The sequence below is a fragment of the Aspergillus saccharolyticus genome, assembly GCF_003184585.1.
Source record: "Aspergillus saccharolyticus JOP 1030-1 unplaced genomic scaffold BP01scaffold_2, whole genome shotgun sequence".
Taxonomy (NCBI): domain Eukaryota; kingdom Fungi; phylum Ascomycota; class Eurotiomycetes; order Eurotiales; family Aspergillaceae; genus Aspergillus; species Aspergillus saccharolyticus.
In genome coordinates, this window is record NW_020290612.1 from 683,904 (window position 1) to 709,881 (window position 25,978).

The 25,978-nt window shown below is 55.8% G+C and overlaps 13 protein-coding genes across 13 annotated transcripts; 4 read left to right on the forward strand and 9 right to left on the reverse strand.

Annotated features, from left to right (window-relative positions):
• Positions 1-237: 237 nt before the first annotated feature.
• On the reverse strand, positions 238-862 carry BP01DRAFT_378902 (uncharacterized protein; the record flags this gene model as incomplete). The annotated part of the gene is made up of 2 exons (XM_025577107.1): positions 238-564; positions 842-862. The coding sequence occupies 2 exons, from the start codon at positions 860-862 to the stop codon at positions 238-240; spliced, it is 348 nt and encodes a 115-aa protein (XP_025435317.1).
• Positions 863-1,544: 682 nt separating this feature from the next.
• BP01DRAFT_378903 (uncharacterized protein) lies at positions 1,545-2,921 on the forward strand (the record flags this gene model as incomplete). The annotated part of the gene is made up of 4 exons (XM_025577108.1): positions 1,545-2,025; positions 2,085-2,143; positions 2,248-2,760; positions 2,838-2,921. The coding sequence occupies 4 exons, from the start codon at positions 1,545-1,547 to the stop codon at positions 2,919-2,921; spliced, it is 1,137 nt and encodes a 378-aa protein (XP_025435318.1).
• Positions 2,922-4,730: 1,809 nt separating this feature from the next.
• BP01DRAFT_287541 (uncharacterized protein) lies at positions 4,731-6,626 on the reverse strand (the record flags this gene model as incomplete). Its single annotated transcript, XM_025571501.1, has 1 exon — positions 4,731-6,626. The coding sequence occupies one exon, from the start codon at positions 6,624-6,626 to the stop codon at positions 4,731-4,733; it is 1,896 nt and encodes a 631-aa protein (XP_025435319.1).
• Positions 6,627-7,672: 1,046 nt separating this feature from the next.
• On the forward strand, positions 7,673-8,208 carry BP01DRAFT_378906 (uncharacterized protein; the record flags this gene model as incomplete). Its single annotated transcript, XM_025577109.1, has 3 exons — positions 7,673-7,772; positions 7,970-8,075; positions 8,178-8,208. 3 exons carry the CDS (start codon positions 7,673-7,675, stop codon positions 8,206-8,208), a joined length of 237 nt encoding a protein of 78 aa, XP_025435320.1.
• Positions 8,209-8,665: 457 nt separating this feature from the next.
• BP01DRAFT_388389 (LipA and NB-ARC domain protein) lies at positions 8,666-11,437 on the reverse strand (the record flags this gene model as incomplete). The annotated part of the gene is made up of 5 exons (XM_025577827.1): positions 8,666-10,516; positions 10,574-10,885; positions 10,951-11,013; positions 11,065-11,308; positions 11,364-11,437. 5 exons carry the CDS (start codon positions 11,435-11,437, stop codon positions 8,993-8,995), a joined length of 2,217 nt encoding a protein of 738 aa, XP_025435321.1. The 3' UTR covers positions 8,666-8,992.
• Positions 11,438-12,012: 575 nt separating this feature from the next.
• BP01DRAFT_388390 (NAD(P)-binding protein) lies at positions 12,013-13,001 on the reverse strand (the record flags this gene model as incomplete). Its single annotated transcript, XM_025577828.1, has 5 exons — positions 12,013-12,257; positions 12,320-12,351; positions 12,426-12,509; positions 12,560-12,598; positions 12,642-13,001. 5 exons carry the CDS (start codon positions 12,999-13,001, stop codon positions 12,017-12,019), a joined length of 756 nt encoding a protein of 251 aa, XP_025435322.1. The 3' UTR covers positions 12,013-12,016.
• Positions 13,002-13,463: 462 nt separating this feature from the next.
• BP01DRAFT_75769 (uncharacterized protein) lies at positions 13,464-13,934 on the forward strand. The gene has a single exon (XM_025580081.1). The coding sequence runs from the start codon at positions 13,516-13,518 to the stop codon at positions 13,780-13,782; it is 267 nt and encodes an 88-aa protein (XP_025435323.1). The 5' UTR covers positions 13,464-13,515; the 3' UTR covers positions 13,783-13,934.
• On the reverse strand, positions 13,666-16,003 carry BP01DRAFT_388391 (Zn(II)2Cys6 transcription factor; the record flags this gene model as incomplete). Its single annotated transcript, XM_025577829.1, has 4 exons — positions 13,666-14,077; positions 14,128-15,739; positions 15,793-15,829; positions 15,918-16,003. The coding sequence occupies 4 exons, from the start codon at positions 16,001-16,003 to the stop codon at positions 13,881-13,883; spliced, it is 1,932 nt and encodes a 643-aa protein (XP_025435324.1). The 3' UTR covers positions 13,666-13,880.
• Positions 16,004-16,006: 3 nt separating this feature from the next.
• On the reverse strand, positions 16,007-16,911 carry BP01DRAFT_75761 (uncharacterized protein). Its single transcript, XM_025580080.1, has one exon. It carries the CDS (start codon positions 16,706-16,708, stop codon positions 16,247-16,249), a length of 462 nt encoding a protein of 153 aa, XP_025435325.1. The 5' UTR covers positions 16,709-16,911; the 3' UTR covers positions 16,007-16,246.
• Positions 16,512-17,554, forward strand: BP01DRAFT_352835 (uncharacterized protein). The gene is made up of 3 exons (XM_025574029.1): positions 16,512-16,635; positions 16,691-16,954; positions 17,009-17,554. The coding sequence occupies exons 2-3, from the start codon at positions 16,801-16,803 to the stop codon at positions 17,143-17,145; spliced, it is 291 nt and encodes a 96-aa protein (XP_025435326.1). The 5' UTR covers positions 16,512-16,635; positions 16,691-16,800; the 3' UTR covers positions 17,146-17,554.
• A 5-nt stretch (positions 17,555-17,559) lies between these two features.
• Positions 17,560-19,013, reverse strand: BP01DRAFT_352837 (arabinan endo-1,5-alpha-L-arabinosidase). Its single transcript, XM_025574030.1, has 4 exons — positions 18,533-19,013; positions 17,991-18,467; positions 17,846-17,931; positions 17,560-17,795 (listed from the first exon to the last, which is right to left on the reverse strand). The coding sequence occupies exons 1-4, from the start codon at positions 18,797-18,799 to the stop codon at positions 17,660-17,662; spliced, it is 966 nt and encodes a 321-aa protein (XP_025435327.1). The 5' UTR covers positions 18,800-19,013; the 3' UTR covers positions 17,560-17,659.
• Positions 19,014-20,359: 1,346 nt separating this feature from the next.
• BP01DRAFT_332262 (transcription factor domain-containing protein) lies at positions 20,360-23,244 on the reverse strand (the record flags this gene model as incomplete). Its single annotated transcript, XM_025573080.1, has 4 exons — positions 23,047-23,244; positions 22,643-22,822; positions 21,804-22,593; positions 20,360-21,727 (listed from the first exon to the last, which is right to left on the reverse strand). Exons 1-4 carry the CDS (start codon positions 23,172-23,174, stop codon positions 20,360-20,362), a joined length of 2,466 nt encoding a protein of 821 aa, XP_025435328.1. The 5' UTR covers positions 23,175-23,244.
• A 212-nt stretch (positions 23,245-23,456) lies between these two features.
• Positions 23,457-25,923, reverse strand: BP01DRAFT_332265 (putative copper amine oxidase). Its single transcript, XM_025573081.1, has 4 exons — positions 25,473-25,923; positions 24,831-25,407; positions 23,811-24,781; positions 23,457-23,755 (listed from the first exon to the last, which is right to left on the reverse strand). The coding sequence occupies exons 1-4, from the start codon at positions 25,808-25,810 to the stop codon at positions 23,620-23,622; spliced, it is 2,022 nt and encodes a 673-aa protein (XP_025435329.1). The 5' UTR covers positions 25,811-25,923; the 3' UTR covers positions 23,457-23,619.
• Positions 25,924-25,978: the final 55 nt, after the last annotated feature.

Sequence of the window (25,978 nt, forward strand, 5' to 3'; positions counted from 1 at the left end):
GAGAACTAATTTGCCCCAGCAAACGGCTCACTTCCAGCCGCACATTGCTGTTGGGAATGGCGATCCGGGACAGTACTTCATGGCAATCCTTGACGAGGTCTTTCCCTTCCAATGAACGCACTGTCTCCGAAAGAGCTTCTCCTCCACGTCGGGATGAACCGCTCCAGGGAGACTGCGGCCTTCACTGACCCTAGCCTCCTTATATATATCAGCATATAACCCCGGAGCATCTCGAAATCACTCCGCGGGATCTGAGCTCCGCGAGCTGAGAACATTGAGGTCTTCCTTGTAGTTGGAAAAGGGAAGCGGCACTGCTTGCATCTTCGACATCTCCTCGTAGAACCGATCGAGGCGGCGCTGTACCTCGTATCGCAGCATAACTCTGGGATCCTGGGAGGGCACATCCTGATACTGGCCTCGCAGCGTTACCTCGGCCATACGCCGCATGTCATTGCAGAACTGAAAGACAAAGTACTGCTGCGCTCTAGGCTCGTCGCGAGGGTCGCCCATTTGGCTCAGATCCGACTCGCACTCACGGAGTCTCTGGCGAATCTCCGCGACGATCTGGGCCCGTTATCCCTTGTCGACGTATTGCATGAGGGCTTGGATCCCCGTCCTCTCCTTGGTTACTGTTTCCCAGTTTTGTTCTGTAAATTCGCTTCTCTCCCGCTCGTCTCGCTCAGTATCGGTGATGTCGGCTTCAACGGGGGCTCTGTTTCGCAGTCTAAACTAACTGTGATTTAAATGGGGTACAGTGGAGAGACCACTCCGCAGAAGCTAGATTATCTGGATTAAGAGTACATTAGTACTGCAAAGACACAAGAGCGCCAGCGATACCTACCCAGTTGTCGGATATTAGCATTGCCAGGCTTTTGTTAATGTTGTCATTCGACAGACGCCTAGTGGCTGATCAAACTTTGTACTCCGTAAGCATTGCCTTCCAGTATGTGTCTATCCTCATGTGAGGCTCCTTTCACTGGCGTCGAGATCTTGCAAGGCGTGGCTGGCGAGGGTATGTCACGTGACACACCAACAAAGACCATGGAGTGCAACGATCTGATGTCTGGACAGGATGTTCAGAGCTGCCCGGAATCATGACTACTGGAGAAACCGCATGTACCCACGAGACCATCGAGCTTATTCTTTGACTCCCCGCATTCCCCAGGGGAGCACGACAAACGGGTCTCAGCGGAGAGACCACTCACTATTCGCCCATTTGGCTCAATTGCGGACCGCGCGGTTGATTGGATAATGGCTGGTGAAACAAAGAATATCTCTATCAAAGCAATGTGCTTTACTGTACCTTCACTAACCATCAATAATGAGAGTATGTTGAGCGCCCTCTTTGTCATCGACTACTGGCATTGGAATTTCCTTCCTGGTTTGAGCTTTCTTTCCGCCACCGCATTGCATTCTCATCCTTCCTCATCCCCATGCTTCTCCTTCCTGCTGCCCCTCGTTTTCATTCCTTACTCTTCCTGGACGTCCATCAAATTGGCGCAGACATGATAACTACCTGCTGGCAAATCATCTTGGGCGCCCTCATGGCCCTGGCCCACCTTGCTATACCCCGAAATCGCCGTGACATCTCCCGAGCCCGCCGTGGCACGAGTTCAATCCAGCATGATATTTTAGCCTTTGTTCGCGATGCTATCGCCGCAAGGCTCCGTGCTCTGCGTGAAAGAGACGTTCAGATGGAGGCTGTACTCATTCTTCTGCTCGTCCTGCAATTCCTCTGCTGCAATCCCCGTCCCACAGCCACAGCCCCCTACAACGCCAATCACTTCAACGGGGCCAAAGTGGCCATCATGCACTACGCTACCGATGTGCACCACCTCTGCAATGCCAACATGAACCTGCATTTCATCCGGAACGAAGGCACCCAAGCGGATCTAGTCCTCGTGCATCCGCCCCACTGGACTCCCGGCAGCGAGTCTCCCTCTGGAAGGTTGCTGCACAAAGCAGAGACGGCGTACGGCGCAAAGTTGATTCCCATCCCGGGGCTGCGCCCTCTGGGGGACAAGGGTAGGTTTACTGTACATACAACTGCCATTCCACCACAAACTAAACAAACCCCGTAACAGTCAACTGGACAGACTACACCAAGCTGCTAGCATTCAACCTAACACAGTACGACCGCGTGGTAGTCGCAGACGCAGACGGGATGTTCCTCCAGGCATGATCTCCCTGGTACAGACAGTCCAGCAACTACCGACCTTACCTACTAATAATGCCCGTATCGCATAGAACATCGACTCCCTCTTCCGACTGGACGCCGCTCCGCTCGCCGCGCCCCGCGCCTACTGGCTCGGCCCCATCGACGAGACCATGCAACTAACCCCTTCCTTGATGCTCATTCAGCCCTCCGCCACCGAATTCACCCGCATCGTGTCATCCATTCAGGACACCTACCATGCCGAATCCGAGAGGGAGATCATCAACCGCCTCTACCTCGACTCCGCAATCCTGCTCCCGCACAGGGACTACCTCCTCCCCACGCGCGAGTTGCGCACCGACAACCACACGGATTTTCTGGGCAGTCCCTATGCGCCCTGGGATACAAGCGAAATTCTCAGACAGGCCAAGTACCTGCTTTTCTCCGACGGGCCCGTCGCAAACCCCTGGCTGCGCACCCCGGCCGCGGTATGGGCGGGGGAGCAGCAGCCGGCCTGCGGGAGGGCGCCCTTGACTGGGGCGGTGGATTGTCGGGCGAGGGATCTTTGGGTGGGGTTATATAGGGGGTTTGTGGAGGAGCGGGAGGTATGTCGTTTCGTCATGTGGGTTGTTGTTGGTGTTTATTTTCGTGCACGCATGAGTTGACTGTATAGTATATGTAGATGGTCTGCGGACGGGAGTTCGTGCCTCAACCTCGCCGGAATTCGCGACAGGCCAGAGACGCTGGACATGCTAGCCGGCTGTGAGAAAGAACCGTCTACACGTGTTGATCATGGATGCTGAGGAGCGATAATAAGAAACTCCTGCGATGGCTCTGGTAGAAAAAGTAATTGTACAATTCAGATGGGGCAGAAACGCCGATCGTATCAAACCCATCTATGGGGTATCGTTACCTCTACCTCGAGTATATAATCACTCTTGCGGCGGAGCATATCAGCTACAAGCAATGTCATTAAGACTCATTCGAATAACATATAATCAGGCAGGAAAAACGGTAATCTCATTCCGTAAAAGAAACTACATAGTTAAGCACCCCGGCTCAAAGCCAAATCAACAGCCACCAACTCCGAAAACTCAGTCGCCGTTCCGCAGCGCAGAAAGCAACTGCCAATGGGAAGGTACGCTGGGAGACTCAGTGTCGTCATTGGCGGCGTGGGGCTCGACCTGGCCCGGAGCCTGCGCTGCGCTGCTGTCCCAAGGATGAGCGCCGGTCTCAGCCTGCTTGACAACATTGCGGATGTTCAACTTACCCCTAGCATAAGCGCTGGCGTAGGTTCTAGGGATGGAGTCGACCGAGCGAGAGCGCGAATGTCGACGACGCCGTCTAGACTTCTTGCGTCTCGACTGGGCGCTGATAATGTCCTCTCGGAAAGTCAGGAGGTTAGCACGGTGGACTGGGAGGACGAGGGTGTCCTGAACAGATGACTGAGCAGACATCTGAGTGTTAGCCGTCTGCGTCACCGGTTCGGTACGCGCCGGCCACCTAATCGCATTAACATTCTCCGCCATCTCGAAAAAGAACCTCAAAATTGTAAACTCATCAGCCCACCAGTCCCACTCACTCTCCCCCCTGCACGTCCACCGCGCGGTGAAGCGCTCACCCGCCGAAGGACACCGGGCGTTGGTCTGGAAAGTCCAGAAGACGACCTTGTGGTTACGGACAACACTCCCGCCGGCCAACATCATTGGGGGTGGGATGGCGTAGCTGGGGTCCGATAGGGCCTGGTTCCAGAACAGCCGTAGCTTGCGCAGACACCAGATGGGGCCTGCGTCGGGGGCGTTGATGAAGTAGAAGAAGGGGCGGTGTTGGGTGAAGGCCGCGATGGTTTGGATGGGGTCCGAAGCTGGAGTCTGAGTCTCACCGCTACCCCCCCGGGGGACTTCCTGGATGATGTCGAGGAGGGTGTATTGGCCCAGCGGGTAGAGACGGCTGGTGAGGCGGTCTTGCCAGATGGGGTGGTCAGGGATGGCTTCTTGAGCCATCTCGGTCTTCGGTAAGTTATTGTTGTAGTAGTGGGAGTTGGAAGGGTGGAAGAGGATAGAGGGCACCCTTTATAGCTGTGAGCCACGTCCACTCATCTGCGTTGTCTGAGAATCTCAAATCCTTGTCGCGAACCTCCCCCGCTCGCAGCTAAGCTGTAACTCTCCGCTCTTAAGAGACTGTACGGTATTGTCTTGTCAGCACTGCGAATGAGAATCTCCAGGGAATTTGTCTTTAGCAAATGACGAGGTGCAGGTACTGGCATTCAGGTGACAGACCGGAAGGGGTGCATCCAAGTTTGCAGTCACAAGAAACGCGCAAGTGCGCCAATGCCACTCAGTGTCTTTAAGACTAGTCAAAGGGGTGGCATCCAACGAGTCTACGGACTCCACGAGCTTGACAGCGATTCTAGCAAAGACAAAAAGCTTTATTCGATGATATAACATGAGCTCCAAGACCAAATCCCAAACACCCAAATACAGCATCAATCGTATCTCATGCTTCCAGTACTATGAACAGCATATCCTAAACTCAAAGGTTTGTACATGAATCTATCCCTCACCCCCACTCCCATCTAATAAGCCAAGAACATCGTCACAGCAAAAGCCAACCCCGCGGCCGTCCGGTGCAACGCACTCTTGCTGGAGCCGCTGGTCGTAAGATACATGCTGGGCTCATACTCGGTCGGCGTGGTGCTGTTGGTCGTGCCGTTCCAGCAGTAGTCGTTGAAGCACGTGGTACAAATGTCCGGCAGGGTGGTGTTGGTGCGGTAGGTCGAGCGCTGGAGGATGGCGCAGGCGACGCACGAAGTCCAGTTCGAGTCCAGGGTGCCGTTGCCGCGCGTCACCACGTTGTAGCCGTTGGTGATGACATTGTCCCGCTCATCATCAGAGTAGGTGAGCTTGAAGGTGGAGAAATTCGAGTCGTAGGTGTAAGGCGAGTTGGCCAGGTAGACAACGAGCGGGGCGGGACCGGACAGGTTCTTCGGGTCACAGCCGAAGAACGTCGGGCGCTTGTTCAGGCCCAAGTTGACAAAGGTGTTCACGTCAGGGACAGGGGGGAAGATGGTGCCGTTGCCAATGCCCGAGCTGTTCAAGCTACGCTCATAAGTAGCCACCAGCGAGGTACCATTGGGCCAGTAGGAGTCGGTATCGGCGGACGAATCGATCGCGAAGATCACGTCGACTGCACGGATGGGTTGAATGAGGGGGTGCAGAGGGATGTTCTCCAGGTCCTCACCGCCGTCGACGACGTCGAGAACGGAAGCGGTAGCGTAATCTTCACTGGAATCCCGGTAGCCGAGGAACGGATTGGGAGAGTAGACGGCAATATCATCACCCCGCTCACCCAGATCCTCGAGAATGTCGGTCAAGGCAGTCTTGAAGATCGTGGGGACGTCGGTGCTGTTGATGTCCAGCAAGAACTCGTTGAAGAGGGTCGAAGAGGAGCCCATGATGAAGCCGGCATTGTCAAAGCCACGCACGCAAGTCCCGTTCTCCGACACGCTGCCGTTCCTGAAGGTGGAGCCCAGGTATTCCAAGGGGGCGAAGGCATAGACCGTCGGATCCCAGGAGCCAAACTCCCACGGAGTCACCTCGTAGACAGTGGCATTGGTCTCGATAATGACCTCGCCGGGGTTGCGACCGTCCATCACGACAATGGGCATGGGGTACTGGCCATTCTTGAAGTCGTCCATCAGGGAGATGGACGACCAGGTGTAGGAGGCACCGCCGTCATCGGTGGAGGTGTTGACCAGCTGGAAGGAAAGAGCACGGCCCCAGTAATCGGAGAAGGAGGTGTTGAAACCGGCTCCCGCCTTCCCATCCACCTGGTTGGTAATGGTCTTCCAGTACTCATAGGTGCTCAGAACCTGAATGGTGTCGTAGTTAGGGCCCTCCAACAGAGACTTAGAAAATCCCCAGACACGATCGCTGGCTTGCAGGTTGCTGATGCTGGAGAAGTTGTTGACAAACATGGAGCCAACCAGCCAGCTACCACCACTCAACCCAGCGACATAGGTGGACGACTGCAGCAAACCACCGAGCTGGCCCGAGTTGGTGGAGTTCTCCGTGCGGCTATCAAAGGCCTTGAGGCCACCGGCGCCGTTGGTGAGCGCACGGTAGCCACCACCCGAAGCGGCCACGGCAATATTCGGGATGTTGGAGATGTTGCTCGAATGGGTGGTGAGATAGGAGGTGACGTCAAAGCCGCTGAGGTTCATGCGGCCCAGGAACTCCTTCATGGGCTGCAGGGTGGCGTTGCGGCGCACCTTGAGCCATTCGGTCTCGTTGGTGGACAGACCATTGGCATCACGGATGCTGGGCCGAGTCGACGGGCAGGTCACGTTATCGGGCGTGTAGCCTTCGGGAGCATTGGGAAGCGCCCGGACAGCCAGCTCAACAGCGGCAGGAGGCAGAGTGGCGGCGTTTGCGACGCCAGCCACTGCCGCAACGATCAAAGACAGCTTCATGATCGACAGGGGAGCGGCGGACAGGGGGAGGGAAACCTGACCAGTGAAGGGGAGAGAGGGCAGATCAGAGGAGAGAAAGAAAGAGAGGGAAGGATGCAAAACGACCGCGATCATTCCCTTATATTCGAGCCAGCAGGCGATCTGCGGACCCCCCGGAAAGCCTTGGGCGATGCAGCTCCACTGGGGCCGAAAGAAAATGAGCTGAAAGATGGGTCTGCATGGCTGCTCACTAATCGGCTAAACCCGAATGCCAGATCGACCGTGTGTGTATGCTGGAATTATGCCAGTGCCAGCTGCCGCAGTGCCCAATGCCCAGGCAAGGGCTAAGGGGGGGGGGGAGTCCGCCATTCCGCAGGCAGCAGCATATCTCCGATAGCCGAAGGGGGACCCCCGAAGTTATCCCTGGATGAATTGTTCGCGCGCACCACTGGGTCCGTCGGACCCCAGAAGTCGGCGAGGTGATGTCACGGACCAAGAAGATGCAAACCTTTGTGGGATGTGGACGATGAGGGGGGGCGGTGGGTAAACGAATCAAGGGCAAGTCAATACGAGTACGGCGAGAGAAAAGCATTAGAATGCATGACTAGTGAAGTTCGACCCCTGAATAGTGGAGGAAATTTGCCAGCGAGAGGAAGAGAGGAGGAGTTCGTGCGATGAAACAGATCGAATCAGGCAGTCAGGCAACCCGCTGACTGATTGACTAGTGCTGAATCAGCAGAGAATTTTTCTGACTTTTTTTCAGACTCTGTGGCTAGTGTCTGAGGTAAACAGTGGCAGTGCATGCATAAGAAGCACATGACATCATGTCCACTATTATGCATGCCCAGCATAACTTGACTAATTCAGTCAACAACTGCGCTGATTACATCACCACCACCGCCATGACATCACCAGTTGGCAGCCTCGGGGGTCGATCTCTTGCACCACAAGCGGTATATAAATCCCCCTCTTGGGCAAATAACTTCTTCAGAGACATCTATCAATTCATCTCCCCTCCCTACATCTACAAATTTAGATTCATAACACCATCACATCAATCACACATAATGGACAAGCTCAGTGGACTCGCTTCCAAGCTCGGCGGCAGCGGCAGCAGCAGCAACAACAACAACAACAACAACCAGCAGGAAGACTACGTCGATAAGGGTACGTACTTCTTCCCCCCCCCGTGGGCCCTTGACTTTTTCCATTCCCTGCTTCCCCAGCATTCCTCAATTCATCATGCCACTGCATGACATCTGCATCATGCATCTGCATATATGTGCCCACACCCTACCCTAATTGACCCACGGAGACCCATATCCCCCATAGCTTTTTTCCCTACTAACCGACCCACTAAACAGGCGTCGACAACATCGAGTCCAGATTCGGTGCTGACCCCCAGAAACTCCGCTCCACCAACGAAAAGGCCACCGACTTTGCTCGCAACAAGTTCGAGAGCTCCACCGGGTAAGTTTTCAAGCATTAGCAGTCCCTACCAGTCTTAGTTCCAGTCTGCCCACAGACTGGCAGGCCTGCAGCAGGGAGGACAGCACAACTGACTGGGTCTAGCCGCGACGTTCCCGACAAGATCTCCAACTAGACGCGATGCCTTCGTGCGATGATGTTGATGACGTGATATTTTAATATGCTGTCGATGATGACGTACGCTACTTGTGTCTGATATATGCTATGACCTAGGAATGAATACATAATGTTGTCTGACTTGATGTGATGATTATGGTACGCGTAGGCTGTGTAGACTAGTTTTACTACATTGATGGAGACTGCTTTTAGCTACTAAAAGTAAGTCATGTCTGGACAGGTACTTAGTGCCCTGGGTCAGAGTAGGAGGGGAGGAGGGCGACAGGGAGGTGCTCTCAGACATGGCGTAGGCTACGTCATTACACTTTCTGACCTCATCACATCAAACGCGATCAACGCGATCGAAATGTACCACAAAGATAATATTGGAACTGAGAACCTGCGCAAGCCGTGGAGTTCAATCGGAAGAATCGGACTTGATGCTCAGCTGGGCTTTCACTCCCGGCAATTTATGTCCCGCGGCCAGGAACAGCCCATCCCCACGAGATTCCCGATAAGCATTTAGCAACCGCAAACTTGAGGAAGAGATTCAAGCAACCCTTCCCCGTGGTACTATAGTAGAATCGTCTCATTGTCCCACGGTCCCCGGAAAGCTGGATCCGAGGGGATCCTCGTAGACCAGACTTGAGCAACTGGAACGCCAGGTACCATCGAACCCGACAAAAGCTTGTCCGTCTCGTAATGTGACTGCAAGGGCACCGACATACATGCAGCAGATATGTAGCACCCTACAGACCAAAAGCAAACCATCACTCCATCATCGTTTCACCTGCATCCGTCGACTACATCCGCTGAAACGGCTGCAACAAGCTCTGCAATCCCGGCTGCTTCTTCGGCATGAGATACCGCGTGTTCATCCGACACAGCCGCAACCAATTCGCCGCCGCCTCGGGCATCGGCTTGTCAGCCAGACGATACGAAGCCTCTAACCGTTCATAGTACCCCTGGGCCTGGACGTAGTCCTGGGCCTCGAAGTACAGCTTGGCCAACAGATCCAGCACGGACTGGGCCTCGACGTTATCAGCGCCCATGCGGACCTCGCACCAGGCCAGATACCGCAGCAGCCAGGGGGTGGCGAGCTCGATGTGCGAGCGGTGGGCGCCGACGAACGTGCCGACGCCGATGCGGCCCTGCGAGGCGTACATGACGCCCATCAGCGCGACAACCGCGAGTGTCTCCGGGTGCTCGTGACCTAAGTACTCCTCCGCCGCGGCGAGGGCGCGACGGAAGGTCTCGGACGCCGCGCTGGTGCCCTCGGGCTCGAGCATCTGGCTGGCGCCCAGGAGACGCACGCTCTTGATGGTGAGCGGGTGGCGCGGGCCCAGCAGCTCGGTCATCTCGCGCGAGACCGCCGCAAAGACCTGCACCATCTGGTCCACGGCCGGGTTGAAGCGCATCGTGATCAACTCCGTGGTGTTGTTACTGCGCAGCGCGACCATCTGCTCCGCCGTGTCGAGCACCGAGGCGAAAGTGCGGATGTGCGTGGGGCCTAAAATCTCCCTCAACCGGTCGGTGACTCTCTCCGCCGCCTGCACCGCCTCCTGTCGGCGTTCGAGCACCCCGTACGCGATCGCGAGGCGGCGACGCGTGCGCAGCGTCTCGAGGGCATCCTCGCCGATGGTCATTTGCTGGCGCGCTAGGACGTTGGCACAGACCGACTCGGCCTCCTGGCCTCTGCCCTGGTTGGCGAGGATCTCGCCCATCAGGCTCTCGGCCCTCATGGCGAGCGGGTGCTTCAAACCAAACACCCGTTGCGCGTTGCTGGAGACCCACTGCGCCCACTCGGCGGCTTTGGTGTAGTAGGACGATTCGAGGTCGATTTCAGCGAGATGGTAGCCGACCTCCAGGGTGCTGTGGTGGTCGGCGCCCAGGACGCGGAGATGTTCCTGGAAGATCGCGTATTCGAGCTTGCGAGCTTCATCCCAGCGCCAGTGATTCTTGTGCTCCGCCGCCTGGATGGACCGTGGGTCGTTGTCCACTGCGGTGAACAATGCGCCGACAACACGTTTAGGGACCGGTGGTGGGCTCTGTGGTGAGGGGTAGGGCATGCTGCTATTCAATGGGAGGCGAGAAGGAACGGGAGGCGCTGGGTGCGGCGCGGTCGAGGTCGTCGAGGGCTGGGGGATGTATCTCTGTTCCACGACCAGCACCTGGTCGGCGATCTGTTTGATGTTGCCTTTGATCATCTTGTACATGGCGCCGCGGGCCCCAACCTTGCACATCTGCGAATGGTCGGCGTCTAGCTTTAGCCGGGTCTCGCGTTGTCCGGGAAGCCCCAGCACGGCCGACTCCTCGTCCACGACCAACTGTCAATGTCAGCCAGCCCGCCCGCCCTCGTACCGTTTATTTCTAGTGAAACCTACATGGCTGACAGAGGCCGGCCCAACGCCTCCCAACAGGACCTCTTTTCCCTCGACAAAACTGATCACGCGATAATCCTCCAACTGGTGCGAGAAACGACTCGTCATTTGTCGTGTAAAGAGCGAGTTATGTTCTAGACTATCCAGCAAATCGTTACTCGCGTGACCGTTGGCCACGAAGCGCGCCACCTTGGCCGCGATCTTGCCCAGCTCGACGCCCTTGGTGCCTCGGTGCGGACAGCCAAAGAAGACCAGGCCGTAGGTGTTGTTGCGGATAGCGTTGTATTTGGGATCCTCGTGGGCGTTCAACAAAGCCTATCATCAAGGTAAGTTCTAGGCACAGCTCTTGCACCCCATCATGACGATCGCAGTGAACCTACCTGTTTGATGACCAAGCCTCCCAGGCTGTGGCCGACGAAAATGATCTTGGGTGGCCGCACATTCTGCATCTCATGCGTCAGCGCTTTGACAAGTTAATCGAGCCCGCGACTCACCATCTGTGGGTTGCGCTCGAGATCCAGCAGGTTCAGCAGCGTATTTGCATGGTCCTTCACACTGGCGGTGGACATGCTCTGCGGGTTGGTGATGTTGGAGTTGTACCCATACACGAAGACCCGCGCCTGGGGGATATCCTGCGGAAGATAGTCCCGGGGCCAGAAGGTCCCATTCTGATGGGTCCATGTCTCGTAGGGATGGTCGGCGCGTCCCCGCGGGTTGAGGCCATGCACAAAGACGAAGCTAGACGTAGCTGTCAGTATCTGCCTGACGGTTGAGCTGTAACATGACGACGAACTCAATCTTGGGAGGTCCTTGGGGGGTGAACACCTCCTCCAAGAATGGAAACTCGTGACCCGAAGTGTCCTCCATTGTAGACAGCTTCGCAGCGGTTAGGACATCAAATCCCAGGAACCATATCCCAGGAAGTCAGTAAAAATGTGACCACATAAGCAGCAGCAAGAGAGGGACTTGGGGAGGAGATGAAGGAGTCAACCCTCAGCCGCAGACCAGGGTTTCTGCTGCCCATCAGGTGATGGCTGAAGATGCACTGCCGTACCCCAGCAATCCGCACCCTATCGGTTGTGGTCACCTCTGAGACATTCGTATACGAGTGGTACTGACTGGAATGCTCCTCATATCGCAGACCCTGGCGGGCAAACCATAATCAGAAGTGCGGATGTTGCGCGTGCGCGGGTGTACGAAGACCGTGTGGCCGCGGATAGGCCAGAGGAATACGAAGGCTGCATGGCGGTGCAGATTGGCACGACGCTTACTCCTTGGCTCGAACCGAACCCCCTGACAGTGACCGATATTTATTCGTTGACACTATCTCCGCAGACAGAAGCTGTTTGGTAGGTTATGCTATCGTGAATCAAGGGTAGTAGCAGATCATTACCCGAACAATTGAACAATCCCACCCCAGCCTTGCTGCAAAAGGCCGTCCTCCCATTACCACGCACCCACCACTCCAGCAATCGGAATATCAATTCCCGTGGTACTATATGAACTGCAATCACTCAGCAGGTACACATAGGCACCGCCCAACTCGTGGGGATCGGCCAGGCGCGGCATGCCCCCGTAGTTCTCCATCTTCTGACCCCAGTCGGGCGATTGCTCGACATAATAGGTCATGGCAGTGCGCACAAATCCAGGCGAGATACTGTTCACACAGATACTGTTCACACAGATACTGTTCGCACGGATACCGTGTCTGCTCCATTTTATCGCCAAGGTGTGGCACATGTTACGAACTAAACAGCAGATGCAGCCTGGTCAGCCGTGGCCTTTGGTTTAGCGCAAAATCGTGTCCTGATTGTCCTGAGCCCACTTACGCCATTTGGTCGATACGAAGTCATACTGCCGTCATGACAATCGACCCTTTAATTCCTAGCTCGATGAATTTGCGAGCGACGATCTGGGCACAGAAATAGGATCCAAACACCTACTTTAGTCAGTACATCTGAGAAGAAAATTCCAAGGTCAGACACTCACGTTCAAATTGAACAGCTGCTCCAGCTCAGGCTGCTCGAACTGGAGAGCCGGTTGAGGTTTGGTCATGCCTGCAATTGGCCACCAGCCCATCGATTCTCCCCGTCTCCTCGACAATCTGAGTGATTGCCTTCTCGACACTCTCTTCTGATGTGACATCCGCCTGTAGACTGTGGAAATTGGGGTACCGCTTTTGCAGAGCCAGTGCCTCCTCTCCCGGCTCCATGAGATCAAGCGAATAGACGTGTTGGGCTGCGTTCGCAAGGCACACTTCCGCAATTCCAAGGCCGATGCCTCGGTTGCCGCCGGTTATCGCGACGACTTTACCGGATAGAGTAATCTGCCAATTGAAATCAGAGGGGGGCATTGTGCTAACATAAGGCGCCGCCGGTGCGCCCGTTGTGGTCTCCTCGTTCGAGTGATTTGCGCTGGCAATAGGCGACATGATGTCCGATCGTGCCCACGGGTAGTGTACAAGAAGCAGAAAGCTCAGTGCTGGTGATACAAGGATGGTCCCGGAATGTGAACCTAGTGACTCCGCCGGGCTTGAAAGCAGATCTCCTTCTTTGATACGGAGTATGCCCCTGGAATCATGTCATAGAACGAGCAAAGACTCCGTCTTCGGCTCGAGGCTCCCAGCAATCAGCCCTTGCCATGTCAGCCGACGGAATGCTTGAGGTTACGTCAACTGGGCCCTTGACCCCGTAGCCCTGGCCCGGCCCAAAATTAGGGCCCGGGAGCAGGGCGGACGAGGAGCCTGATGCCCCCACGATCGCGGATCGACTCCGGCACGGCGGACGCCTCGGCTCGAGGCCGAACCCCCACGATCTCGAGCCCCGCCGGCAAGTGGGAAGAATAATTCAGGAAAAAATCATCTGTTGTGGCGCGAAAACAGCGAAAGCTCTTAGGGCGTGATACTACTTGTTTTGAGCATCAGATACCGAACTTGTCGGTTGGGTATGGTCCAGTCACTTCTTGGGATAGTGGCATTGCTATACGTATATTCCGTACCTCAATCGGATTGGGGATGGCGAGACATGGGCGATCGAGTCCAAATGAGTCTATCGGGATTTCATACATCATATCTTCATACTATTATACATTCGACTATCGGTCCGGGGACAACCGCCTCGACGCTCAGGCAACGCCTGCATCGTCACAGTGTCAAAGCGCACGGCAAAACCCTGGGGGTGGCTCGGCGTGCCCAAAACTGCGCTCATTTCTAGCGTCCTGGGGCGTGATGGGCCTTCCTTTGGTATGACGGCGCGTCTCCATTTGGCATTTGTAGGCGATGTGGGGATGTGGGTTTAGCCGAAAATCGGCCTCAATGATTGTTTGAGGAGATTGCCGAGGGCCAACCCGGCCTTTTAACCCCCGCAAATCCCGCCAGGCCCTCTTTGGCATACTCCGCCTCGAGGGTCTCCCGCAGAGAATAGCTGGGCCAGCACACTAGGCGTTCGAACCTATCGATTAACTGGAGGAGTGCGGCTCGCTCCTGAGGAGTGTGTACACTCATTCCCGCTACGTGAGTCAGTTTATCGCTCTCCGCACGCGTAGGGGAGTGAGCTTACCCCCGAATAAACATTGCAGCGCTGTCATGGCCCCGGCTAGTTCGTCCTCCGCTACGGTCCGCGCAATACCGCAGATGGTGTTCACCGCGATTGTGAGCATTTGCTGTGCTGCTTGGTAGTCTTGGACAAGCCCGGTCGAAGGACGATGAGAGATGACCAGGATCCTAGCGAGACTGTGCACCTGAAGAGCGGCTGCATACGGGGGAGGATGGACCCAGATGGGTGGGAAGACATCCGTATACTGTACAGTGGGGAGGGGGGTGAATTCCACCGGCAAATGATCCTGCCACTCCTGCAGCATACAGAGCAGCTCGTTACCTCTTTCCAGCCGGCGCTGGATGTCTTTGCACGCGGATTCCTCGTGCGAGGCGTAATTGATGCATTGGGCAAGCAGATATGATGCGAAGCAAGCTAGCTCCGGGGCGTTCCGGGAAGAAAGGGGCCGCTGGGGTGTCCAGAAACTGAACAGACGCCGCCGTTGGCGCATGGCAACCCAGGCATCCTGGCGCAACCAGCTCCACCATACCGCTTGGCGGAGGCCACCACAATCGCCGTGGTTGTTCTGAAACCTCTGGATCCAGAACACGCCCTTCAAATGTCGCTCCCAGTCACTGTTCGACCCATCGACCATCTCATAAGTGCTGATCAGCAAGGCGGTGGCTATGAGCTCCCGACTCGATGCATAACTGGGATACTGCATCGCTTTATTCAAATAATTCAGGGTTTCGTAGTAGTATTGGACGGCGAGGTTGGGATCCACCTCGGGAGGTTCGGCGAAACGGCCAGACGACCCAGCGGCGACAAATCCCGCGCCTCGTCCTCGATCTTTCTCCGCATGCCAGATAAACAGGTGGCGGGCCGAGAGAGCCAGAAGGGCTTTCATGAGACCCAGATTCCTTACGGCGAGTTGGGGGACTGTCGATTCGATGTGGTTCCCAGGGTCGGTAAAGTCAAACCAGCAGCTCATATGCCGCACAAAGTGGTCAAAGAACAGATGCTCCAATTCCGTCAGCTCTATCGGGGCCGGAGTTGTCCATGACGAAGGGTGATCGAGGCGAGCCGGCTGTTTGTCGGTGGCTGATGTGGGCAACCGATGCTCGAGCTCTGGATCGCGCTTGAAAGCCGCCGCTTGGAAGCTTTCACATTCCCTGCGGGACCGTGGAAGGAAGTTACTCAGAGAGATCGTTCCTGTAGAATGGTCTTCCCGTCGGTACGAGTCCCCCGGGGCCGGAGACAGGACCAGACTTCGATCTGCGTTGACCGCATCGTTGGCCAGAAGCTCGAACCAGCTGAGAGGCGCCAGTCGCGAAGAGACGGAGGAGTCGGTTGCAGGCGAGGGCGCTAGATCGTGGGTAGATGTCGGAGACGTAAGATGGGTATTCGGAAGAGGTGCGAAGGCCGGGGTCAGGGTGTGGCTTGTCGAGACGCCCGGGGATGCTTCGATGGAGGCGGAGTGCGGCAGAGGGCGTGGGGGCGCGATGGAGGACAGTTCATGGGAGGCGAGGACAGGTTCGACAGCTGGCCCCGAATTGGAGGGTTGGGGCTGAGCTATGGTGGTACCATAGACACAATCGCGTTTACCTTTGGCACACGGACCGCATTGGGGACGAGCCTGCGTTCGGATCAGCACCCGCAGCATACGGCAGATTGGCCGGCAGAACAAACTTCATCGCACTTGACATGACGCTTCTTGCACACCAAGCTTTTTGATAATGCTCATAAATCAGTATAGTCGGTCGGAAGCGAGGCGGAAGAATGGATTCGGAAGGAATATTGTAAGAGAAACTGACCAGCCAGTGGTGGCCCGCAATCCACGGCCTCGGGATTTTCGCGGCCGCCGCATGCCACGCGAAATCCCTTGCGTAGCATCGGCCATGTTGCCCTCACATTATCCGAAAAGCATGAGCGGCAATTTGCATTTGCGCCACTGGGTATACAAAAATAATAAATTAAAAAGCAAACCGGGGGAGTGTGACACAGTGAAAGCTGGAACAACAATTTGGGAGTGGTGGATTGGGGGGGGGGCGGGTGGACAGATCGCGACGAGGTTCAACAATTGCCGACTCAGGCGGGAGTGGAGCAAGCGAGAAAAAGCCGAAGCAGAAATCCCCTCTTTCCGTCAGCCAATGCAGTGGGTGGGATTCCGCAGGGCAAACCCGCGGAAGGACGCAAGGGAGGGAGGAGACTCGTATCGAGGCAGGGTGCATTCATGGGACGAGGAGTGCGTGCATGCATGCATGATGTGATAGCCGTGGTTCTGCCGTGGTTGTGTGGTTGATTTAGCTGGGGCTTCGGAATGCTTGCAATTTAAGCATAAATCTTCGTGGAATCCATCCCAGCTGCTGGGTGACTCGCTAGCGTGACAATGATCATTGTTACTCCCTGAGTCCCTGTCCATAATTCTACTCCCCAACCAGTGACCACAATGACTTGGCGGGCGCAGAATCGAACCCTGCAAATCTTGGCCGCGGCCGAGAAGGGTCGCTATGGTGTCCTGGCGGCCATTGTGTGAGTCGTGCACGAGAACTGTCATGGGCCGAGGGCTCACGATGCATCGAGTCAGATACAATATTGAACACATCACGGCCTTTGTCCGGGCGGCCGAAAACCGCAGATGCCCGTTAATCCTCCAGTTGTTCCCCTCGTCGCGGATACTCCTTATTTGATTCCATCATGGTGGACATGAGTCATTACGAGAGGGAGGAAAACCTCGCCAAGACGAGCACCTTGCGAGCATGGTGTCACGGGCGGGGCATCGCCGTTGAGGCGGAAACCGGGCGCATCGCGGGAGGAGAGGATGGAATGGTTGGGACAGGAGGTCTTGCGGGTAGCCTACACCGCAACACATTCCATTGTCAGTGCATGCTAACTGGTGTGGCAGGCATTCTCACCCAGGCCGAAGACGTAGAACAGTTTCTCGACGCTGGCGTTGATTTTCTGGCCCCCCAGCGTGGGGATTCTGCACGGCAATTCTGGGCCGAGAGGAGCCGAACTAGACATGAATCGGTCGGTCGCTGAAACATGCCAGGTGTTTTGATGGAGGCGTCATGGTGACTTGTGATAGGCTGCGTCAGGTCCATCGAGCATTGCATGGACGGGCGCGACTCGTCCTCCACGGCACCAACGACTTTTCGCCCGGAGTTGCGCCAGGCATCCGTCGAGGCGGGAGTCACCAAGGTCAACGTCAACAAGCTGGTTTTGAAGCCGTGGCTGGAGCATCTTCGCGAGACTGCGAGCAGCAGACCGCTGACACAGCTGATGGGCGAGGGGATTGAGTTGCTGACGGGCGAGATGGAGAAGTGGATGGTTGTGGGTGGGCAGCAGCGGGAAGGCGGCGCACTCAGACACACAATACAAACAAACATCATACGCCGTGGCCTGAGGCCATCGGACTTACTAAGTATGTACGGAGTCCCTTTCGTCTTCCTCAAACCGTCACAAGCAGTGACTTTATTTACATCTGTACCTCCCATCATCCTATATACAAGCCCTGCATCAAGCATCCCTCCTCCCTCCTTCAGTCCGCCCTCTACTACACAACAGGCCAGCCACTCGAAAAGTCGATCGTGTTCCAACCAAACAGCTTCTCATCATCCGCATACCCGATAGTTGTGTCGACGTAGTGGTAGTAGAGCACCGGGCCATGGGTCGGATCGTCGTACACGCCCCTGTGAATGTCAGTGATATTCCTCCAATCCCGCTCCCCACCGCGACTTACTGTCCACCAGGTCCATAGACCGTGCCGTGACTAGCGAGCACAATCGTGCCACCGCTCTCCGTGCAGGAGTTGCCATTCTTGTCCACCTGCGGGGGGGTCAGCTTTCCATCTCGCATCATTATCATCGAAAGTAAAGAGAACGTACAAATCCCCCGGTCGCCGAGCTGGAGCGACAGACCATGATCTTGTACTCCTCGCCCTGGGCCGGACGGGAGGTGTCGTAGCCACAGCAGATGCCCGACGAGAAGAAGAGGTAGTAGTAGCTGCCGTACTTGAACAGATAGGACCCTTCCTCCGAGTGGGTGCCCGTCGCATTGTAGGCGATGTTGTACGAGGCGGACCCGGCCGTCTTGAGGGGGGAGGCCATCTCGACCTGGTAAATGTCGTCCCAGAAGGAGCCAAACTGCAGATAGTAGGAGTCACCGTCGATCAGCAGGTTGCCGTCGATGGCGTTGTAGTCCTTCGACGAAGAGGAGGCGACGCCCACGGAACCATGGTCGGTCCAGGTGTTCAGCTCCATCGTGGTCGAGGAGGCAACCCCAATGGCGGAGTCTTGCGAGCCAAAGGTCGAGACAGAATACAGACAATAGTAGGTTCCATCCACATAACTCAAGTCCGGAGCCTTTTTTTTTTCTCAAATGGTTAGGACTAATTGACTGGGGACCCCCATGGGATGCAACCACTCACCCAGAGGTCGGTGTTTCCGTCGAGGTCGATCTTGGATCCCGCCGGCACCACAGATCCAATGGCGGTCCAGGGACCCTCGATGGAAGAGGCAGAGGCATAGGAAATCTCATTACCCGTCGAGAAGCGGAAGTACAGGCCATCCGACTCTCTGACAATCAGGCCTGGGTCATGGACGTTGCAGGAGCCGGAGCAGGAGCCGGGATCGGCGTAGCCTTGAGCCAGACCTGCCAGCAGCGGCACTGACAGGGCAGTGAGAAGAGAGTTCATGGTGACCGGCTGAAGCTGCTTGCTGCGACGATCGTTGCTTGCTCCATCATATTTCTGGTTTCGGGGAGGTGATTATATAGCTCTGGTAAAGTTACTCGAGTCAGGGGTGCTGGTGCCGCCGGACTGGAGGCTGTCACGGATGTCTCGAGATTGCCAGTGGTGGTGTTGAGACAGTTGGAGCATACGGAGCTGGCTCCGTGATACTTTGGAGGTTTCAAGACGGAGTAGTGGAAATAGAAAAATCCCGGGGGAGTATGCAAGTAGAGTACAAAGTAACTAGTGAATCTGCCGGCACTGTTGCGGCACTGGTGACTACCGAGAGTTTAGCGTCTCGGGTTAATACGAAGTGGCGGTTACAGAACCTCCGCCCTATAACAATAAACTAGCAATTGCCCTGCAGAATGGGGTTTGATTGTATCCAATTCGAGGAATTGTTGACTCGAATGCTTTGGAGAAACGAGTCAAGTACTCCGAGGTACTATTATTGCCAGGGTAGCTCCTCCTCATACAACAATCCGACCAAATCCACCATGTCAGGGGTCCGTGTGGCGGCCATCTTGTCCCGTTCAGGCCGAGGTTCCGTGCAGAGCTGGAGTCAGTGGACATCGATGAAACACTTGGACCACTATTTCTGTCTGGTCAAACTCACCGGTCGGATGTCACATCTTTAAATAACAGGGTTTGCTTGTCAGGACCAGACATTGACACAACGCTTGTGGCAGATAGTGTAGTCCACAAGGATCAATGGGGAGTAGTCCAGAGTGAACATCTCTCGCAGAGAGCGGAAATGAAAGGATTTGTTTTCGATTCCGCGATATCATCAACCTCATACTCAACACTAGAAGACTCCAGTACAGTACTATGCGCCACAAGCGCGCCACTGCAGGTCCTTGCATCAACCCGGGCCCCCACAAATCTGTACTCCACGTGAGGCACGGCTGTCAGCCTGATAGTCACGCGCCAGCCAAAGACTCATCCCACCAAGCCCTTCGTGCCTGCGGGAATTCCGAGATCGACACTTGCTTTGGTTGTTACTGGTGATCCCACCGGGACAAGCATTAAGGGAGGGGGGGAGAAGAGTTCAAGATTGAGTTCCACCAGTGGGATCCAATGGGAGATTTGTTGCAGTATGCGGGAAGGATGTGGGATGTAGCATAGCAGTAGTCGCAGTCTGCTCCGGTGGAGTGCTTACTGCAGGGTGAAAGGTAGCAGACTCAGTCTGAAGATGATGTCTTTTGTCACATTGAATTACCTCTTCCCCACTCACATATAGTATCTCTATACACTATCCATATACTATGTAGGTCCACACTGTATATATAGTGGAAAAGTGAGTCCCTTGCCATAACTAAACTCTTATAATCAATATTGAGAATCATACAAGTTAAGAACTCATTTGAAACTTCTAGAGATCGCTAGATAGGTATATACAACTGCTCACAGCCTTCGTAGATCAGTTTATACTTACCTATTCAGTACTAGTTGATGAACTACTGCTACTCTACCCCCATTGCACTAACTGGTGTATAGGAGATGATGACACGGCTAGGGTAAGAAACATCACAAAAGATCCACCATAACCCTCGTCAACGCCTCATCCTCAGCAGCCGACTCCCCCCCCAACCCCTCCGCCAACACGGCCACCCCCTCCCCACTGCCCTGCACCTGCGGATCGAAGTACAAGCCGCCCGCCATCTCAAAGAAACTCGTCAAATCCTCACAACTGTTGTGGTTCTGACCGTGGTCCCCTGGCGCACTGGAACCATCCGGATGCCCGGCGGTTGAGGCTAATGACCAGGGTATCTGCGTCATATGGGGGGGAAGATGGCCTCCGGTTCCGGCTCCTGCCCCTGCGGCAACTCCTGCTCCAGCGCGATGCGATTGGGTCGGAGGGAAGTGGGCTGGGGGATAGCCCTGCGCGTCCGCGAAGGCTGCTGCCGCTGCCGCGGTCGCACCACCGGGAAGAGACTCCGGGGGACCTGTGCGAGTTCGATCGGCCGAAAGGTATTTGGTCCCGCCCTTGCCGAGATTCAAATTCAGCCTGATGAGCTTCAAACTCCGTATGATCTTCTGCAGACGGCGCGAGGTTCGTGCTCGTGTCGACGACCTCCTCACCATCTCGACCGCCTTATAGAACTCCGGACGACAGACCTGACGGAACCGGGCGGGTGCATGCAACACGGCCAGGAAGAGGGCGGCCAGGGCCGAGAGAAGAAAGTAGTTGAAGGGCTCGGGGCGTTGGTAGTAGATATCGGAGACGCGACTGAAGTAGTCCAGCATGTGGATGGTGCTCTTGGCGGTCTCCACGGCGATGGAGGCGCCGGCGGCGCTGTCGGCGATGCTCTCACTGCTTAACAAATATTGCCGGTAGACGAGAATCCGGAGCTGGTTGGCTTGCAGCGCCAGCAGGACCTGCAGAGTCATCATACTGTCTGCGTGGGTCGAGGAGTCGCCGCCGGCGGCGGCGGCGGCGGCGCGGTGGGAGGGGTCGAAGCGCAGTTCGGCGGGGATAGACTGGATCCATTGCTGAACCTGGAAGTCGAGGTAGGCGCAGTAGTCGGTGGTGGCGGCGCGGGGCCGTGTGCGCCAGCCAACGACCAGACCCCAGATCTTGGAGCTCAGGCGGGCGTAGGAGATCATGCAGGTCAGGTAGGGGGTGGCGGTGCCGGGCTCGGGGAGATTGGTGTCCATGTCTGCGTCTTGGATGGCGAAAGGCAGGCCAGTGCCGAACGACCACTTGCGGTCCAGCACGTAGATGCACCAGAAGAGCCGACTGGCCCAGGTGCGGTGCAGTTCGCCGGGAAAGACGCCGCGGGTCTTAAGCCAGGTCTCCTGGCAGTGCAGCCCTAACTGCATGGATCCGCGCACCGCCAGACCAATGGTTCGCCAGGCGATGACCTCGTCGTCACGGTAGGCATGAAAGATTGACTGGATACCGCGATAACCTTTTCAGCATGCGACACGCCTAGCGAGTCCAGAGCAAAGCAATAATCGCAACACTTACCAGCAAAACTAGAATCAACAACTCTTTCATATCCACCTCCGGCACCTTCATGCGGGTGCCAAACTGATCCTCCACGCGATCGGCCAGCAAGGCTGCCCGCTCGCTGCGTCCATGCGACTCAGCCAACAGCGCAGTAGCAAGGAGAATCTTCAGTACCTCTGCATCTCGCGCAAAGAACCAGTCGTCCTCAGCTGCGCCCACGACCGCAGGAGACTTGGACAGGCCCCCGTCGCGAAAGTAGTCCACCACATACGCCCGCACACTGTCCAGATCCACACAGGGGTAGATCAGCCCCACGGTGTGTTCATACACGGTGACCAGCCGCAACGCCTCCGTCAGCCCGAGACAGTGTAACGGATCGCCATCGCCATCACCAGCGGGAAGAGGACTCGGTGCAGCCGTGGACTCTAACTCCTCGTCTTCATCGTCATCACCATCATCATCATCATCATCATTTCCCTCCTCCTCGCCCTCAGCATCACCCGCGGGCAGAGGTCTCTTCCGCTCTGACCCCACAATTCCAAACTCCGCACTCGTCGGACCGATATAGGTGGGCGATTTGGGCCGGTTCATGATGCGATGCAGGCCCGCACGCGCCGAAGTAGAGGAAATAGTCGAGACGGTCGTGGGGATGTGATTGGCCGGGGTGGTCACTCCAGCACCACCACCACCACCATCAGGCCCCCCATTCTGCCCCTCCAGAACCCTCATTCTAGCAGCCATAGCCCGCATCTCCCTTTGCAGCGCCTCAATCTGCAAATCCACTGTGCGTAACCGTGTCGAAAGGATCCTACACAGGGTCAGCCACGCCATCCACCCGTCAGACATCACGACCCTACCTATCACTGCTAGTCTCCTTCCCCACCCCCGCTTCAGCCCTAAATCGAGGGGTATTCGGAAGCGAAGTGTACCCCGCCGCATGAGCATTCGGCGCATATACGCAACGGACCTGGTCCCGCACGCAGCGCGAACAGACGGTCTCGCCGCTGCATTTTAGTTTGCGGCGTTTGCATTCGTTGCTGTTTCGATTGGTTAGTGTAGGTAGGTATGATGCTGAGTGCACGATGAAAGGGGAGGGAGGTGATCCATCTGCATTGCTCAGTGCACGATGAAAGGGAAGGGAGGTTGTCAAGTCGGGTGAAGACTTGGTGGTATGTGCAGAGTAGTCAGAGTAGCCAGCCAAAAAGAGCCTGAACCACAAGAGAAAAACACATAAGGGAAAAAAAAAAAAAAAAAAACCCACCAAGCAACCTGCGTATATTTAGCCCGTTTCTTGCTCCGAGGAGGTTCCGGGGTGTGTTGCTGCTCTTTGCCTCCTGGTGCTCGCTCTCGCTTAGCATGCTGATACTGATGCTGCTCGGTACTTTCCATGAGGTTTGACAGCAAGAGTTCCGAGGTGAGGCTCAACCTGCAGAGAGGCTCTTGCTTGCGAGACTAGGTGCGTCTTAGGGTGAGGGTGAATTGAATTGGGGAGACCGCAAGACAAGAAAAACTAGTTCGGAAAGGCTTGCGGGAGGCGGTGCGGAATGTTTGTTCCGAGCAAATCCGAGACTACATAAATCGTTAAGCACGCAGTCCGGTGGGCTACTCTATCACTGGCAATCCTATCATAAAATTGCATTTACCATTCACCATGAGATCGTCGCTTGCAGTCCGAGTTCGTAGGTGACAATTTGCATTCAGCCCTGTATATCCCCACTAAATGGCTCTGAGCTGCCAATATCGTTCCTACTAATGTGCCTGAGTATCCAAATTCAAATCCATACACAAATCAATACATATACATTTCATAGTCATAAGTCATCCATAGTCCAGTCTAGATGTGCGCCTTGCGGCAGCACTCCTTATCCACGATCCGCGAGGACACATTGCGGTCCGAGGGCACATCCAGCGACGGGTTGGCCGTGAAGAAGTCCGCCGGGCGGATCATGAGCTGGAAGATCTCCACCGGCCTGATGACTCGTTAGTATGGTGAACACTTGGTACCAATGATTTAGATCCACTTACATCACAGGCCAATCCTCCACGCGAGGGTTGTGAGTAATGCCAAACGTGCTCCAAACCACCACGTCGGTGTCCTTGACCGAGTCGCCTCGCTTGACTGCATCCGAAACACCTTCAATCTCCTCCTGACTCTGCAGCGTGTACCGGCCACCAGCGTACAGCTCGCCATCCCGGTACTTAGTGACCCAGACGTGATGCTGCGCAAACTGCGCACGCCGGGCCTGGACTGAGTTGGGATCCGCCAGCAGGCGCTGGGTCGCCAGAGGAATAAACTTGTATCCCACCGGCTTCTGGCTGATAGGGTTGATCTTGTGGGGGTTGACCATCTTGATCGTCCGATTGAGGTCGGGAGCAGCGTCCAGCCAGCCTGCTCGCTCCAGCGTCTCGTTGGTGACCTTGTAGTAGTTGCCCATGGGGTTGGTGGCCTCGTTCATGGGCACGGGGTGCGATTCCTCGACCTGGACCGAGTTGTTGTTCCCGTCAATCGCCGGATCGATGCGGACACAGAAGATGTGCTGGTGGTTCTGGGCCAACACACCCCCACTGACCACGTTCCCGTAGTCACTGGTCTTGCCCGCATCGATGTTCACCACGTTGAGGATACCGGTGGCGCGCGCCTCCACCGTGATGCCCCCCGACTGATCGAACTTGTAGGCGAAAATGTACTCGTAGTTGGCCAGGGTGATGATGAACTGCACCACCAGCTCACGGTGACGGGTCACCACGGCGCGACCCGTGCGCCAGTTGGAGTGCTTCCAGCCAATGCCATTGTCTTGTTCGTGCAAGCAAATGGCATTCGGGAGCTTCTGCGCCTTGCCATCAGCCCCAGTAATGACCGCATCAAAGTACTTGATCACACCGAGGCAGTCGCATCCAATAGAGAGGTTGTTGGCCATGTTACCACCACCACCGTCGCCAAAGTCAAAGGCCTGTTTGCGGTGGAAGGGGGGTCGGGGATCGGCATATGGCACAGTCTATCGCAGTCAGCACCAACGCATCCTCTGATATCCACCAATAACTTACCATCTCACTGATACTCAGACGGTGCATGACACTGCGACCATCATACCAAACATCATGGATCGTGGCACCTTCCCGGGGGTTGAAGGCGACCCGGAATCGCCACTTCTGCCATTCGACCAACGACTCGTTGGTAATCTTGAAGGAGGGACCTTCGGGCTGCACCACGTTCAGCGGCTTGAGATCCTTGCGCATCCCGCCCGGGACCAGCTCGGGCACGTAGTCCGAATCCTTGCAGTGGCCAATGATGTCCCGCTTGAATGTTTGGTCGGTCAGGCCGTCGCCCTTGCCACCCGTGGCCGGACGGTCGACCCGGATGATCTCCTGGGTCAGCGCATCCATGACCGGGATTAACGGGAGGGGGTAAGAGTAGAAGTTGGAATCGGGGTTGTTGTGGCTCTTGTTGGTCGCAAAGCACAACCCCTGGAAGTAGCGACGGGGCTCGTCGGTGTAATCCAAACCACCATAGGGCCAGGGCTCGATCGTCACCTCAAAGCCAGGAGGGAGATCAAAGTCCTGGAGAGCTTCGCGAAACAGAGGAGATGCAAAGCAACGTTCAACAAGGGTATCGAATTCGCTCCTAATTACACCAAAACGAGATTAGGAATGTGTTTTCGGCGGGAAGAAAGCTTTGAGGGTTCATACAAGGTCAACGAGGCATGGTGTTTCTTGCCCACTACTTGGTGCTTGACCCGCCGGCGCGCGCCCACATCAACGACCGACTCGTTGAAGGAAGGAATGCGGTCGGATCCAATGACATCGTACTGGCACAGGGCCAGACGAGCGGGACGGCGCGAAGTCGGGCTCAAGCGACCGGAGTGTTCAAGGGCGAGGAATTCGAGAAGCTCAGACTTGGGAGGCTCTGATAAGTAGATCTCACGAAAGTCAATGACTGTGTTGGGGTGCTCGGCCAAAATGACATCGCGAGCAATGTTGGTCTCCTCCTCAGAGAGGATAGCTAAAGGATGAGGGGTGAAGACCATGATGTGAGGGTAAGAAGGGTCTCAGGGGGAAAGAAAGAAGACAGAGAATGGAAGGGTGAGAGACGAAAAGAAATGACAGCTCGAAACAAAAGTGAAGATGCGAGGGGGGAAGCTGGAGGGAATTTATGGAGAGTCGAGACAATAAGCTGTAGCTGTGGCTTTCAATGT